The sequence below is a fragment of the Alosa alosa genome, chromosome 15 (genome assembly GCF_017589495.1).
Source record: "Alosa alosa isolate M-15738 ecotype Scorff River chromosome 15, AALO_Geno_1.1, whole genome shotgun sequence".
Taxonomy (NCBI): domain Eukaryota; kingdom Metazoa; phylum Chordata; class Actinopteri; order Clupeiformes; family Clupeidae; genus Alosa; species Alosa alosa.
Genome location: NC_063203.1, coordinates 15,878,081 through 15,895,076, shown reverse-complemented (window position 1 = coordinate 15,895,076; position 16,996 = coordinate 15,878,081). Strand labels below are relative to the sequence as shown.

The 16,996-nt window shown below is 44.3% G+C and overlaps 1 protein-coding gene across 1 annotated transcript in view; it reads left to right on the top strand.

Moving 5' to 3' along the window:
* The first annotated feature begins 227 nt into the window (after window positions 1-227).
* nxn (nucleoredoxin) overlaps window positions 228-16,996 on the top strand; it is a 55,238-nt gene continuing 38,469 nt past the window's right edge. The window contains exon 1 of the mRNA XM_048265222.1: window positions 228-912. Coding sequence (XP_048121179.1) covers window positions 604-912 — 309 coding nt within the window. The 5' untranslated portion in view covers window positions 228-603. The remainder of the gene's footprint in view (window positions 913-16,996) is intronic.

The following is a 16,996-nucleotide window of genomic DNA, read 5'->3' as shown; positions in this document are numbered from 1 at the left end:
ACTTCTGTTTCCAAAGTTTCCACATGGGCCTGATGAAATCGTTAAAGGAAGTGTTAGTTTAGTAGGGCTACTATTTAAAATGTTTTTTTTTTCTTTCAGTGCTTGTTTTATAACAAAAAGACAGTGGGCCTTAATAGGTCAGTTCACTTCCCACCACCCACTTGATTGGGATCAGATAGGCAGACTATATTTTAGGCTACAAGCTAGCCTACTGATTAGGTCTAGGCTCTATGATAGGCCTATTTCTATCACGATTTACTCATTTAATATTCCAACGTTCAAGGTACGAGATGCAATGTCACAATTTTATAACTAGATGTCATTGAAGTGTTGGGTGTTGCTTGGAAGCAGGCAGCGGAGGCACATTTACTGAGAACCAGGCTATAACTGGAGAGAGCATTCCTCAACACCAGTCACAGTGGAGGCGGCGGTTTCTCCCGTGCACATAGCCCACTCCACGCTTTTGGTGCACTCCAAAGGGGCGAAGGAGGAGGACGACGGCGGCGTGTTGTTCCTTAATGAGCCTCTGATTTCTTCATTTTCATCGTAATCTGGATTAAAGAACGGCTTGTATTTTGGGCGTGTTTCAAGGCGAGAGCTGCGATGTCGGAGTTTTTGGTGAATCTACTCGGAGAGCGGCTCGTCAACAGTGAGAAAGCCGAGGTAGATGTGCAAGCACTGGGCAGCAAGCTGTCCCTGGTCGGGCTGTACTTCGGTTGCAGTTTAAATGGCCCTTGCAAGCAATTCAACGCCAGCCTGTGTGAGTTTTACAGTAAGTTCAAGAAAACATCGGAACACAAAGACAAATTGGAAATCGTCTTCATCTCGTCTGATCAGGACCAGAAACACTGGCAGGACTTCTTACAAGAGATGCAGTGGCTGGCGTTGCCTTTTAAAGACAGACACAAAAAGGTAAGACACATCCCAAGCTATTTGGACTTCAGACACTTCAACATATATTTTTTTTTTTATCTGAACTGCTGAACATAGGTCATTCACGACCTGACGCTGTAAAATTAGCAGCATGAATATTTTACACCATATATATATATATAGGCTATATTATATTGTTAATACATTAATGAGGTTAACCCTATGACATAGGCCTATTGCATAGTTTACCCTATACAGGTATAGCCTTGCATTTCAGTTGGAAAAGCAATAGGGCTGAACTAGGCTACAATCAGTAAACTGTCCTATGAAACACTACAGCTGACCCATTTTGTGCTATAGTTTTACAGGCTTACAGCACTGGGCTATACTGTTCAAAAGATCCACTAATGGCGTGACTGGAAATAGCAAAGCAGGATGCTTTTTATCATAAACTAAATCCAGATTAAACAGCTTTTACAAGGGCTTTTTATCTAGGCTTCCATAGTTCTATCACTGCAGGATAGGCCTGTCTTTTTAGTTTTTATTCTAAAAATGTCTATAGCTTACATTTTTTTTTTTGTAATTTGCCCTTATATGCATAACATGATTTCTATAAGTAGGTTTATATCTTGGTGTAGGGCCTAACATCTAGGTGTTAAAAGTGGCAAGTGTACAACATTTGTGATCAGCAATATACTCCCACTTTATTTTGTATTGTTTACTCATGAAGCAATACTATACTTTTACAAAATGTAGCTTCCTTAAAATTTTGTTTTCCAATAGGAATAGCAAAAAATGTGAGTAGAATATAGATATCAGCCATTCTAAACAAATGTAGCCAAGTCAATTTTAAGAAAAACAATTGTCTCAGATTTATTGTCCGCAAATGATTTAATGAAAATGTTCAGATGTCATCTCATATAGAAGCCATGTGTGAATCGTAATGCAATATCAGACCATTAATAGGCCATACTATTGATACAGCCTGTAACTGAAAACAGATGGGAACACAAACCATTTTCTTTTCAATCATTCTTTCTGTATTGTAAGGTTTTATTTTGACACCCTGGTAAATGTTACTGCTAGAAAAAGGAGAATTATAAAACAAATTTGATTGGAGCATTTAAATAACATAGTCCACTGAATCAATGGATGAGATATTTAGGGTAACAGTAGGGGGATGCTGAATTATGAAAGGTCAAAATGCATGAAAGAGGAAAGAAGGGGAAGCAATGCAATTCAATAGCTAATAATCCTGATGTAGCCCACTCTTATATAAAATACATCTTAGGAATGTAATTAAACCAGATTGCTGTCCTTGATGAGGGAGTAATGGACTTTAATAAGGGTGGGGCCAATTCCACGCTATAATAAAATACCTCATTTAACTACGGGCTGCTGTCATCTGGCTTCTCATGATTATACAAAATAGGAAGTGTTTATATTCCTAATGTGTGCATATAGGCAACAGAGTAGGCCATTAATAGAACAGCCATCTAATTTAAATCGTTGACATCACATCAACACGTATGCAGTATGTACCACATCAACATGTATTCATTCAAGTAATGAGTTAAGAATGCTTGGATGTTAAAAATTTGGTTGAATGTCTGTATGGCAGTTGGCTGTGGTCATGTTTCATTTGCGACAGGGGAGACCCTGGACACAAACAGAGCAGGCAGCTGGCATCAGGCTTGTATTTGCCGTCTTTGTGGGTAACCATTTTGTTCCACTGCACCAACTCGGCCGTCTTCAGCAAGCACCAACATACTAGTCTGCCCACAATACAAATAGCATTAGAGTATTTCACAGTGACACTGAACCTGTTTTTTTTTGTAGTGTAGTTAATATGTCTCAGCTCAACATTATACATTGTACATAAAAAAAAGGTTGCAGACATGCATGAAACTGTTTTGCTGGCTGAGAGAGAAGGAGAGAGAGAGAGAGAGAGAGAGAGAGAGAATGGACAAGCAGCTATGCACATAGCTTGATTAAATGTCTGCGCCTTGTCCAAGTGAGGGGTTTATTTAGTGTTGGATGATTACACTGGTGTAATTCTCAGGTCGTGGTACCAGTCTCTTCCTCTGATTCTATGGTTCTCTGGGTCTTTACCGGAGGCCAGAGTGGCACATTCTGTCCTCTGAATGACTGGGAAGTTCATTAAGACAGCTCAAGGCCTTACAAGAAAAATGTAGGAGGGGGAAAAAAATCCAATACTGCTGCAAGAACAGCTCAACGAGCCCATTGTGTGCAGCCTGTCAAACAATGCACCTGGCAGAGGGATTTTTCACATACAGCCATTTTAATGATGTCAAAATGGAACAGATTTTGTTTGGCTGAATTTTAATGATATCCAAATGGAGACTGTTTTTGTTGTATGTTTGTTGTGAAGATTTTGTTGTATTTCCTCTGTATATGTGCTTTATTTGATTGTATTTGTTTCTTTTTTATTATCTAAAGCCTGTCCTTTAAGTATTTTTTATGGAACTATAGCAACTAGCTGATTTAAAAAATATTGGCTTCTATTTTTTTAAATTCATATTTAAATGAACAGTGTATGCAATTCAAAAAACATTTTTGCTAGGTTCACTTCAGCATTAAAATATGAACATTTCCATTTTTGTCTAAATTCCACTACATCAAAAATCCATAGTTTAAAATGGGCTTGAAATATAGCATTCTTCTTCTGACAAAATGCCATGTCTTTCTGTCACCATGTTGTCTAAGGCCCTTTCTAAGCACCTCAACAGGTTTGTCTCCATGTCTCAGACTGGATACACCATGCTGCGAGGCAGCCTTTGAAGAGCAGGAGTGTGTGGCTGGTGCATGGCTTTGTTTCTCTGCAGGCAGGGTCCGGGTGATTGTTGTGGGCGCTGGAGAGAGTGTGGGTGGGTGTGCATTGAGGAGCCTTAATTGCTGCATGATGTTAGCCTACTGGAAGCTAAACCAGCGTGATTGGGGCTGCAGGTATTAAGTGCCCCACTTTGTGTATGTGTGTGTGTGTGTGTGTGTGTGCTGAGGAAAACTGGTTGTCTGTAGGCAAGGTGTGTGTCATCCCTGCGAGAAATTCAGAAATTAAGCGTCTTTAGTCATTTCACTTATATCTTATATATGCAAGGCATCATCACTCATCCTTTTTTGCATTTCTGTCAACTGTGGAGCCTCAGTAACTACTTTATACTTCATCTATATGCTAGTCTGCCAAAAGCAAAAAGGAAAATATGCTCTGCAATAAAGATCCTCTTCTACTGTGTGGTTCAGTTATGATACGCTGTATATTTCTGTTGAAGCCATAAAGTTGATGGCAATAAATAGTCCCAAATCATAGAATGTTTTTTAGTTGCTGCTCTCTTTCTTTCCCTAAGCCATGAGCTATCAATTCCATTCTATACTTTTCAAGTTTCAATTAAACAAGCAGTTTGTTAAGTGTTTGGTTTCATGCAAGCATGTCGAGCTTTCACCCATGAGTGACTTCAGTTGCGGTCTTCACTTATGTCACATCAACATCACTGACCTCCCAAAACCCATAAAATGTTTGGTTCACAAGCCATTTCATCGCACACACCAGTATTTTTCCAGTGCTGCTTTGGCTTGGCGGAAAGGTCACCAAAGTTTGTGGGATGACGGAACTGCTGTAGCATTCTCATTCTGTGGCATTTGGCATGTAGGTTTTCCTCCCCTCGGCTGTGCCTGTAAAAGAGACTACTGGAGCGGTGGGTTCCAACCGATGGGTGCTGCATGGCATCAGGTCCTCCGGTGAGCAAGACTCCAGTGACTTGGCTGGTGTTGCCTTACAAGGAGACACACTAGAAAGAGCGGTGTGTGTGTCTATGTTGAGGGGTGGGGGTTGTGTGAGTGGGTTGTATAGGGGTGCTCTTAGTCCTCATAAATCCATTAAGGTCCTGGCCAAGACCCTGCAAAAGTCCCCTCCTCTGCTTAGGGTGAAAAGTAAACTGCAGAGGCTCTGTGCTGAGGCAGCGATAGCACTGGTGTGAGAGAAAGACTCCTTGTTTGGCCTCTCTCTCTCTCTCTCTCTCTCTCTCTCTCTCTCTCTCTTTCTCTTTCTCTCTCTCTCTCTCTCCCTCTTCCTCTCCTCTCTCTCTCTCTCTCTCTCCTATATCTCTCTCTCTCTCTCTCTCTCTTTCTCTCCCTCTCTCCTCTCCTCTCCTCTCTCCTCTCCTCTCTCTGTCTCTCTCTCTCTCCCTCCCTCTCCCTCTCTCCCTCTCTTTCTCTCTCTCTCTCTCTCTCTCCTCCCTCCCTCTCTCTCTCTCTCTCTCTCCCTCCCTCTCCCTCTCCCTCTCTCTCTCTCCCTCTCCCTCTCCCTCTCTCTCTCTCTCCTCTCCCTCTCCCTCTCCCTCTTTCTGCACTCAGCTCTGGCAGGACGGCGAGGGCCTGGGCTTGGTTACAGCTGCTGGAGTCTTCTGCATGGGTCTAAAAGGCGGCTGTCATCAAGGTGTCACTGATCTGATGAAAACCGCGACCGAGGCCAGCTCATCACATATCTCTGGGCCTTGGCCTCAGGGCAGCTTTGATTTCAGGCCGAGGTGGCTGGAGACGAGACCTGTGTTATCTTACTGTGCCGTAGAGGGGTGGGTCTCTTATCGGCGAACGGCGAGTTTGGCTCGAGTTCAGCACTCAAACGGAGAGGGAGAGGAAGAGACAGACCAATAGGGAGGGAAACAACTTTCTTTTGTCATTTTGTCAACATGCAGTTTGTACTGATAACAAGGTTAAGTGGAAAGCAAGGGAAAGCCTGTTATTAGACACATGGAGGTGGACACCTGCAAACTGCATGGTGACAAAAGGCTGGCGTGGCCCACCAGAACAGGGGCCTCACAGGAATTTCCCCCAGATGCTTGGCTCAGCAACTTCCAGCATGGGAATGCCTGGAACAGAGAGTTGACCGGGTGGAGTGCTGGGTGACTGTTGCCTGGAGACTTCCATGTCATTGAACGACTATGTCTGGGTGATGAAGTATTTTTTGTGGGGGGTATTCTGCTACATGTTGGGTCTGGGTGTTGGTCTTCATAGGATGTTTGTCAAGAGATTATGTCAGGAACCGACACTGACTGACATCTGCTCCAGAGCACCTTTTCCTTCACTGGCAGTGGGGAAAGAGCAGGAGCCTGCTCAGCAGCAGGGCTTTGTGGACACTCATCTTTGGCGAAGGTTGGGGCTTCGGCTCACACCAGGCTAGATTTACAGCGGCCTTTTCAGACCCCATTGTGGCGCTCTCAACGGAGAGTGCTGTAATGACATCAAGGCACAATGGAAGTGTGGGCACCGAGATTCCTCCAGATGGATACTCTCTTTTGGTGGGGTGGGCTGGGATGGGATGGGCTGGGCTGGGCTGGGATGGGTGGGAGGTTGAGTTACCTTTTGAGGACAGATGAAAACACAGAGGCACCGCAGGCACAGGCAGCACTCCGAATCCAAGCCCCCTCTTTCCCCGGGAACATAAGCTGCCCCCCCCCACCCCCCTCTGCATTTTATCTTTCGAGTCAAGGAAACAATGGTCTAGTGGGTTGTGACCCTAGACAAATTGCTGCCTCAGGAAGACATTACACAAAGTGAATAAAGGAAAGCCATTTTGGAACACAATACCGTGGTACTGTCATTGTGGTTGCAAGTGGAGTTTCTCACTATGATTTTTCTTTGAATGATAAGTCAAGTGAAATAGTCTTCTCATCATGCAGAACCTCCTCAGTCTACAGTAGCGCTCAAGGTAGAATGTCCAATAGCTCACAAAAATACTCCGTAAAAGCCAACCCTATATGTTATTGGAGACCTGTCCTGTTATGACAACGAATGGACAAATAAACCATTTATATAAGACACTGTCGAGTGCTATTTTGAAACTCCAGCTCAGAATGGGTGGAGCAGGATTGAGACAGGGGAAATGGTGATGTGTAGCCTGACTCTGAGAAAAACAGATGCAAGGAAACCCAAATGAGATTCCAGCCCGGTCCGTAGAGCACCGTATGCGCTGCCCGTCCCTTGTGTTCGCCATGGCCGAGTGCAGGCGGAGATGGGGTTGTTTATGTGTTTCCTTGCAAGCACCTCCATCTTGGAAACGGTGAGGAAGCAGTGTTGAGGGAGATGGGAGGGAGGAGTGTGTGTGTGTGTGTGTGTGTGGGTGTGGGGGGGGGGGGGGGGGGGTGGTGGTGGTGGGGGGGGGAGGGTCGCTGTTGTTCTTGCTCCCCCCTCCCTCTGCAGTCTCTAATTGCTCCCCACTGCTGTTCAGCTGCCATTTCCCGCATAATAACTCTGTAATAACCCTGGACCCAAGGGGCTCTGCGCCACAGACTGCCCAGCTTTTTTTTAAAGTCTTTTCACATTTTCCTCTGCTGTTGTTTTATTTGCTTTTTTTTTCTTTTTTTTTCTGTTTTTACTCATAAATGAATGGCACTCGTTTGGTTCCTGGTTTGCTCTATCAATGGGCATTAATTGCATTTTAGTCTGAGCCGGAAAAGAAAGAGGAAAGATGGGGGGGTCTCTGTGGAGTGGTGGTGAGATGGTTGCGGAGATAAGCAGGAGGGATGGAAGAATGCAGAGTTGGGACGGGAGGAAGGAGAGCACGCTGGGCCAAGTGGAAAGTTCCTGAGCCCCTGCTCAAACCCTAAGTCTCTTATCTCGCCTGGTATCTTTCACACTGTATTGTGTGTGCTCACTCTGGGCCCGCTGGAGATATGCCGTTTTTGCTACGCACCGGTGTCATTCGAGCGTCTCTGGAGATTGAAAAGAGCTCTCACCTTTTATGAAAGGTCATCCACCGTGGCGAAACTGTACTCCCTCTGATCCTCTTCTCCCTCCTCCCCATATTGCATCTCTGTATGGGAGAAACAGATGTGGTGGGATCTGAAAGAGCCCTGTGTTGCTGTTGATGGCAAGCTCTCTAAAAAACTGGGAAGTAATCTGTCCTTTGACTGCTTTTTGTTCAAGGAAGAAGTCTGCCAGGCTAATGCACTAGCGCAATCATTGCTAGCACTGGCACACACTTAGTTACACTTAGTTAGCTGCTTAGATTAAGTTTCTGGTTAGACCAAACCAAACAGAGTAAAACACGCTGGATGGAGATGAAAGATGGGAAGTCAGTGATGTCAATGGAACTTTTGGTCATAATGCTGGAGGAGACAGTTAGACTGCCACTCCGTCCGTGACTTTTAAAACTCAGTGACGGCGAGGGAAGAGAGCTGCTCCTTAAGCCAAGAGAGAGCAGGAGACGGTTCAAAAACCACAAACTTCTTGAGGGGACGATTGATAATCTTGGATGGCGACCTCCATTTTCTGGCTGAATTATTAAATAAACACCCCTACTGAAATATGTTGGTCAGGTTTTTAATGAAGTCCGTTTCCCGTAAGTACGTTTTCTACTTACTTCATATTGTCTGCCAATTTTCTTTTTCAATTTCTTGTGGAAAGTGGGAAGAACCCTCAGCTACCAAATCAATAGAGCAGCCTTGCAGACATAATGAGCTCCAGACAGTGATGAAGTCTCCTGTGGCCCATCATACACTCATTCCTCACTGCCTCACTCCCTGATGATAAAAAAAAAAATGGTGCCCATTTCACAAACAGAGACTCGTCCGTTTGGGTACAGGCCAAGTAGCCTAATTGCTTCATCTCCAAAAGCTTACAGTCAATTAGCACCTCCAGAATCACCAGAGCAGTTTCCGGTGCCGGGCATGGTACATGACAAGTGTCTTTTGACCTCTCTGACCTTTTGAGTTGGGTTCAGAGGCTCTGTCTCCTTAAAGACAGATGTGTGGTTTGCCTGACTGTCTGCCTCCATTAGAAAGCAATTTTTAATGTTGCAACAACATTTTTTTGGAGTTTATTTCATGCCAGTTAATTAAGATGATGTGTTTTTTTTTCTGTTGTAATCATGTTGGCTCATCGGTTATACTTAAATTGCTAGTCATCAGTGAATGGTATACTTGAATTGATTGAGAAGAATTGGCATTCTGTCTTGTGTGTATTGATTTATGGAAAAACAGTCCATAAAATCCCTTGAAATGGGAACTAATCTTCAAGCCAAGTCAAGCCAATTTAGATGAGAGGAGTTAAACAGAATGCTTCTTTAAGATAGTTTGTATGCTAACATCTGTGAAAATCAAAAATCTAAGTCTCTGCATGCTATTCCATATCAGATGGAATCTCCAATCATCAGCCATGCTGTTTTCTTCATTTCGGTCCTGTGAAGGCACCGACACACAGTTGGCCACGTGCTTTTCACAGATTCCTCTTGGCGGATTGATAGTGACAGTGACTCGCTACTTTGTTGTCTCTATGTTCTGTGTCTCTCTGTGTTCTGTCAATGTTGTCAGTCCTGTCTGTGTGCTGTATATTTTGATTGTAAAGATGATGGAGAACATTAAAAAAATATATAATGACCGCAACATTGCTTTAGACTCCCATATTTAATGTACAAAGGCAACGTTTCGACCCTGCTGGGTTTTCTTCAAGCAAAAGGCATTTTGTGTTGCGGACATTACAGTATTTTCCGGACTATAAGTCACACTTTTTTTCATAGTTTGGCTGGTCCTGCGACTCAGGTGCAACATATTATTTATATATATGTTTTTTTCCTCTTCATGACACATTTTTTGACTGGTGCGACTTATACGATATATATTTTTTAAAATACGGTATAAATTTTTTTTCAAAGATGATGGAGCACTAACAAACAGCCAGCTTGACTGTGGCCATATAACGTTGTTGATGACCTCTATCTGACAGCTCTTGTTGTGTTGGGTTGTGTATCCATGCTAATTCTATTTGCTTGCTCTTGAATGTGATATAAATTCTGTTGTGTTGTCATGCTTTGTGGCTGCAGTCTACACCCATGGCCCGTTACCTTCAGGCGATCCCTGTAAATCCTGTGAGTATTTGCTTGATGCTAACATGTGTCATTTTAGAGCTGCTTTTCTTGTATTCTGGGATGCTTAGCAGATAGAGTTACAAAGATGGAGTAGTTTATCATTAGTAGTTGGCGTTTAATTCAGAATTGAGTTTGACAGAACATTCAGTGGGCTTACCTTGCCTTGCTATGCTTGCTAGTTTGCAGGAGATTGCCATTGTGGCACCAAAATGGCCAGTATTGCATCATTATTCTCTCATTCATGACTGTTGTTTTCCTCCAACCTTGGCAATAATGCTGGGCCTGGTTGTGTAGGGCTAATTACAGACACATGGCATGGTGGCAGGTTTCACAGCTGTGAGACCTTCATGTGTTCAGTGAGAGAATGAGTATCCTGTGATTACATTGTGGAAAGGGGACAAGGAATGTGTGCTGTGCTCTGAACAATGCTGTATACAGTGTGTGAGGGAGGAATTCTAAAAAAAATCATTAAAAGTGCATTCAGCCAATTTGGGCTAAACGAGCTAACGCTAGCATGCTCCATTTTCTTACAGTGTTATGGAGGACCAGCCTGAACTGATCCAAAAGATCTGAGGCTGTCTGCTGCAGATATGAGATGCACTATATGAAATGAGTCTTCCACTGGGAGACTTGAGGCTGTAGAGGCACCAGGTGATGTCAGTTCCTGCGTCATCAGGAGTATGGCCTCTTTTCCACCTGACTGAACATTGGGCCCCAGGACGATGTGAAGGCTCTATTTTCTGTGCCAGTGAGTTTGTGTGTTATGGCATCGTCTCAAGCCACTGTCTCAGATCCTGCTGCCATTGAGTGGGAGAAGTCTGTGAAGTGACCACCAACTTCTCGACCAAATAAACAATTAACCAAAATACACAGGCCTAAGTGTTGGTCATCATAGCTTGTGGATTTGTTGATAAATGTACCTGTAACCATAAGCAAATATTTTCCCTCAACGGGAAAGACATGAATGGTATTCAAGTGTGGTGTGTGTGTGGAAAATCTGATTTTTATAGTCACTTCTGAAATTCCACTGTTTAATTTTTTTTATTTACTGTGACTATTACGGCTTTTTTTTCCCCTTGTCTGGAACTGCATGGCTCATCATTCCTGGCTTAGGGATATCTTACTTGAATGCTACAATTGCTTTAACAGAGTGAATTCTAGCTCTGGGCTGCTGATCACCCTTAGATGTTGGCGTTGGTGCTTGACTGAGGCCTCCCGCCACGTCCGGAGCTGTGGGGTGCCTGTGACTCTACGTCGAAGGCTAATCGCTGTTTTGTTTAGCCTTTTTTTTTTTTACTCAGGCTCTGTCTTTTTGGAACCGAGGGGGAGCTGACCCCACGCCCATGTCCAAATGAAAGGGGTTTATCTGCTTAAGCTGGTCGCCGGAGCAAAAGGGGTCCCATCTTTTTACGGGGGCAAAAGAGAGAGAAGGGGGGAGAGAGAAAGGAAGAATGCAGCCTCTTGGGTAGAAGTGTCCAGTCAATTAGAGACGCTGCATTCCCACGGAGAGATTACTGGCACAAAAACTTCAGCTCTCTCTCTCTCTCTCTCTCTCTCTCTCTCTCTCTGTCTCTGTCTCTTTGTCTGCCCCACCTCCTCCTTGCCACATTGCTGGGGTAAACATTAAGCCTCATGATGGTGCCTTGTGTTGTCCAAGTGGAGCGGACGACACGATAACCTGAAAGAGGAAGGAAGTCCAGTTTGTCATGGTTGAGTATTTCGCTGCCAGCGCAATGGTCTGCCTCAAAGACCACAGGCAACACTCTGGCTTGACCTTGCGTCGCCCACATGAATGGAACTTATTCTTAATCCTGATACCACACACTGAATTTCTCAGCGCGATGGAAGTTGATCTAATAAGTTCGGCCGCCCCACGCTAGTGCCGACGCCAAGGGGGATTTCCACCGCAATGCGAAGAAACGCATCGAACGTCCAGAGAGGGACTTGTATTTTTCCGCTGCTTTTTTTGTGTTGTTTCGTGTTTGCTTTGAAGGCCGTTGTAGTAAATTGGTTGAAGCTCCACTAAATGCCTCTAGCTGTAGATGAGTGTTTTGGCCCCGTGGAAGTGCGGAAGTCCAGAGCGGAGAGTTTTTACTGGTGGGGAGGAGTTCTGTCCGCAGAGCAGTCATTAGCCCCCCAGCCATCCCCGGTGCGGTGCAAGTATGTCAGTCGCCACCTGTTCATTTGTCTGCAGCAGAGGAGGCCGTGGAGCCCCTGCACACCTGTGCCATGATAAAGGGGTGGAGGGTCTGACTTGACGGGCCCCTAACCCCCTACAGCCCAAGCAAAGGCTACTGCATGTCCAGAAGAATAGGCTCAGTGATATGGAGGGCTTAGAGTGTGTGGTTGGTTGCTTCATAGGAACTGGATAAAGGTTGACTTGATTGAGGTGTGTGTGTGTGTGTGTGTGTGTGTGTGTGTGTATCGGAGGGGTGGATTGGAATGTCAGTGTAACTTGCTAAGTGCCCCCACAACCACCACCACCAAACCCTCCTTTTTCAGGTAATTAAGGGTTATGGTAGGAGCAGGAAGCATGTCGTACAAAACAAGCAAAGGCAGCAAGTGAAGCCGAAAAAGAGAGAGTAGGAGGAGAGGCAGGGAACGCGAGTGTAAAGAGGGGGTTACATGAAAGACTAATGGCGTTACTTGATGTTTATGGGAAAGAGCTCAGCGCAAGATCAGGGGATAATGTGTTCTGAGCCAGGAAGTAAATCTGACTATCAATAGCAACATTTGTTTGCTCGGCGGAGCTTCTCTTGTTTCTATATTATCTCCGACTTGTCTCGCTTTGGAGCTGAGAGGGTAACAAACTCCAGCAGGGCTGAGATCATCTCCCTGTGTAGTTGAGCCCCAGGTGTCCTTTCCTGTGGAATCAGGATGTCGGACTGGGTGCTTTTTTTTAGATCAGTTTTCAAGAAATATGTTTGCTTGATCTGACATAGACATTTATTTCATTGCAGTGTGCAATGGGTAGATAATGGATGGATGGATAAATAAACAAATAAATAAATAAATAAATGTTTGTTTTCATTGCTTTGTTGAAGAGCGTAATAATTCATGGTTGGAATGTACTTGAGAACCCCTGTGGTTATAATTGGTGTAATACAGATCAGAGTTAAGATAATAATAATAATAATAATAATAATAAGCTTTATTTGTATAGCACCTTTCATACACAGAATGCAGCTCAAAGTGCTTTACATTTGAAGCATGTAACACAATGATAAAGAGCAGCATTGCTCTCTCAACCACGTGGAAGCCATGCGCCCCAGCAGAGCAGGGCTGCATTGATCACCGGGCCCATCCTTACCCTCTCCAATTACTCGCATTACTGTCACCGTGTGAGTAATCACTGTTCTCTCTGTACCGATCTCCAGTCCGAGGACTGGCAAAAGACATCTTTAGCATTAAGTTCCTCTCTTAAGTGTTTACGGTATTACATTAGCTGATGTTTTACATTTTACAGCTATGACTGGGTCCCTGATTGTGTTGCTGACTCTGGTGCTCAGTCCAATATGCTGGATATCATTTATTGAAGGATTTCTTTTAGATATTATTGCTTCCAGAAGACCCTTGTTTTGGCCTTTCTTCACTCTTCTATTTAAGGTGTTTTGCTCATGTGTTAAGAGACGTGTTTTGTCTGAGACCCATTATTCTGGGCTATTATCGAAGTAGTTCATGTGCGGTATGCGTCCCGCCCAACTGTGCAGAGCTGAATACGCTAGCCAGACGTCCTCTTCCAGACATGGGCGCACAAGCCATATTCTTGCACCATGAAATAGAATTCTTGTCCATTCTTGCTTGCATCCTTAAATCGCAGTGGTGTGCCAAGCTCAGGTACAAGAAGCAGTGTACTGTGGCCAAGCATTGGCGTTGAGGTAGAGAGTTCTAGATGGCAGCATGTTGCAGGGATTCTCAGCCAGCCCCCCTTCTGTTGCCGACAGGCCTCCCCCTCCTCTCTCTCTCCCCCCTCTCCCTCTCCATCTCCCTCTCTCCCTCTCTCTTGCCACCATTTTATTCTCTCTTTCCTCTCTTTTTCTATGCTGCAGTGAGCACAGCCAAGCTAAATATCTGGCCTGGCCTCAAAGCATGGAATACTTTAAAGGGAATAAGCAAAGCAGTTTATGTAAGTTCAGGGATTGAGATAACAGATCAGCTGTCTTTTGTTGTCTGTCAGTTGGCCGCTATTAAGGATGATAACACTAACCACACACTTCTCTGCAAAAGCATGCCATAACTTACTGTGTTTTATTGTCAGACTGACGCGCTGGGCCGTACTAAAAACATTCGTCCCTCCTCTCAGATCACTAAGTCACTGAGCTACTCATTGTCCCATTGTCTTCTTAACATGATTTTTGTTCTACAAAACATTTGGTTGAAAGAAATGCATTGCATATGAAATAAATCAAAGCTCTTGTACTTGCTTGAATTAAAAGTAGGTAGGTATTGTTGGTGTCTAGATGCCAAGTGACATTTACACCCAGCAGGTGTGACTCATCTGTTTTCCATGGCCCTGAGGTTGAGCGCAAATGATTTGAGCTCCGGCTGTGTTTTGATTTCCTGACTGCAGCGTTTTTTGGGTGTTCCCAATCCCTCTCTTCCCCTTCCTATTCAGCTTCCTTTTTGAGCAGTGATCCTCGCGAGTGGCTCTGGCCTTGAGAGAACCAACTGGCCCTTCTGGAACATTCTCTTAATTGGTCTGCCATTTCCCCCTTGTAGCTCCAGTTTTTCTGTGGCAGCGCCCATGGGAAATTAAAATCAGAAGGAGAAGCAATATCGTGCCATCCCTCTGTTCTCCTTAAAGCGGCCAATAATACCGAAGAGGGAGAAGAGAAGAAAAAAAAATCCACAAGGATCCATCCAAACTTTGATCTCCCAAATTGCAGCCATTGCATGTCATAATATAGCATGTTAATTCCTCAAATTAACATTCTTTGATTGCCATCACTATCATTAGCCAAGTGAACACGTCTCCATCGTCTTATGTCTTCCGGCAACCATCCCGGCAGACGCGAACAAGTCCGAGCTGAGTTGTTTAAGGGCTACTCAGACGAACCAGCAACAGCGGCGGAAAAGCCCAGCAGCTGACTCTGAACGTGGAGGGTGCCACACTGAAATGAATAGATTGGCTTTGGGTTTGGGGTTTACTCTTGTGGTGGAGATGGGGTTGCAGGCGAGGGTCATTATGGTTAGCGTTGGCATTGCATTAACGCAGGGAGGGAGAGCAGGAACTGTATAGGTTACGCAGTGCAAGATGCCCGGGACCGTACTCCTCACATATGACAGTTTCCTGAGTGGTATTATTGTGGAGATGGGTTACACTTACAGCACACAGTTCAGATGTGTTGCCTTGTATTTGCACAAGTGGGTTAAGATATTTTCCTTGTTTTTCCTCTCCACCACAGCTGAATTATTTCCAAACGGACAATATCTATGTGCACAACTGATCATATAAAATTGGTAAATTCTAAAAAAAAAGTGATTTAAGGGTTTCCTGTAACTAGAAGCAGTGCTTTGTTATGGCTTCTCATGTATTTGCTGATTGAAAGGAAATGTTTGCATGTGGTCAACTGCAAAGAGGTGGGGTTTTTTTTTCTTAAATGAGTTTTTCGAGCAGCAACCAAACAGCCCAGACTCTTGTTCCTCGGCCACTCTCCCTCTGCTGTAGCGCTCCCACCCCTCACAGAGCTGCTTTCACATGTGGTATTGGACAGGCAGGGGGTGTGTGTAAGCCTGTATGCATGCATGTAAGTCCTTGCTGACACACATTACTGTGGAATCTGGAATGACGAAGTGTGTGAACTCACGCCAGGACTGTTGCCCATATCCAGACAAACAGAGAAAACTCATGTTTTCTGGATTAAGATATTTTTGTATAGATTACATTTACAAGTGTGGTGAAGGCCTGTAATTTATCTGGTATTGGAGGTATTCTGGGAGGATTCTTATGTAATGTGAAATCCTTCCATGCCAGTTTTTGTTGACGTGGATCACTGTGGATGCTAGGTGAAAAAATCAGTCAGCTCCATCTAGTGCTCACCCATTCCATCAGACCAAGCCAACACTGATTGTGTGATACACACTGTGGTAACATTCTCTGGCCTTTCACTGATTTTAGTGTTTTTAGCTCCCTATGACTTGGGTACAGCCTTGACTGTGCAGTGGTTTTCTTAGGGTTTGTGCCATTTGAAACATAAATATAATCGTAGTTTAGTGGCCTGTTGGGGGTGACAGTGTGAGAGTGAGAACAGACGCACAAGAGCGGAAAGGGCTGCGCTTAAAGATTTATGGAGGCCGAGTGGGTCACATAGAGGAAAGCAAAATGGAAGACCAGTTATCTCTCTCTCTTTCCCTTTCTGTTTCTCTCTCTCTCTCTCTCTCTCTCTCTCTCTCTCTCTCTCTCTCTCTCTCTATATATATATATATATATATATATATATATATATATATATATATATATATATATATATATATATATATATATATATATATATATATATATATATATATATATATATATATATATATCTGTCTCTCTCTCTTTCACTCTTTCTCTCTGTCTGTCTGTCTTTTTCCACCTGTCCTATCCTCACCTCCTCTCCTCTTCCTCCTCATGACCACAGGAAGAGCCAACTGTTGATCTTCTCCTCACTTAAGCCTGTATCTTTTTTCCATGAAAGGTGGGAACTTTAGCAAAACATGTCTGAGCTATCAGAGAGAGAGAGAGAGAGAGAGAGAGAGGGCATTTTTCCCCTGCTCCACTCCTTATACACAACACGCAATGAATTACACTTGCATGTAAAAATGGTGTTATAAGGACAACAGCGTGTTTGTTTGACATGGCCCTCGCTCAAGGCCTCTGCTGGGTAATTACATTCACAGGCTTGGGGAGCAGGATCACTCCTCGCGCTACTCCTCTCTGCACTTTTCCCCAATGTGGAACAGTACATCATCCCTCTACCTCCAGCTCATCGGGGCTCTGCTGTTGAGAGACTAACCACTGCACCACTGAGGCAAAAGCAGGTCCAAAATCGAACCACATTGTTGTTAGCATTGAGTGCTAACTGGGGTATGTGGATCGAGTTGGGCCGGGTTGGGCAACCCAACTGTTGGGCTCTCGGTTGAGAGTGACCGACTCCCCGGCCAGTGTCCAGGCCTGTGGGGCCGCCAGGTTGGAACAGGATGCAGGCCGAGTGGTGTGCCGTCACTCCACTGTATGGAGTCTTGTAGAGTTTCCTGTTA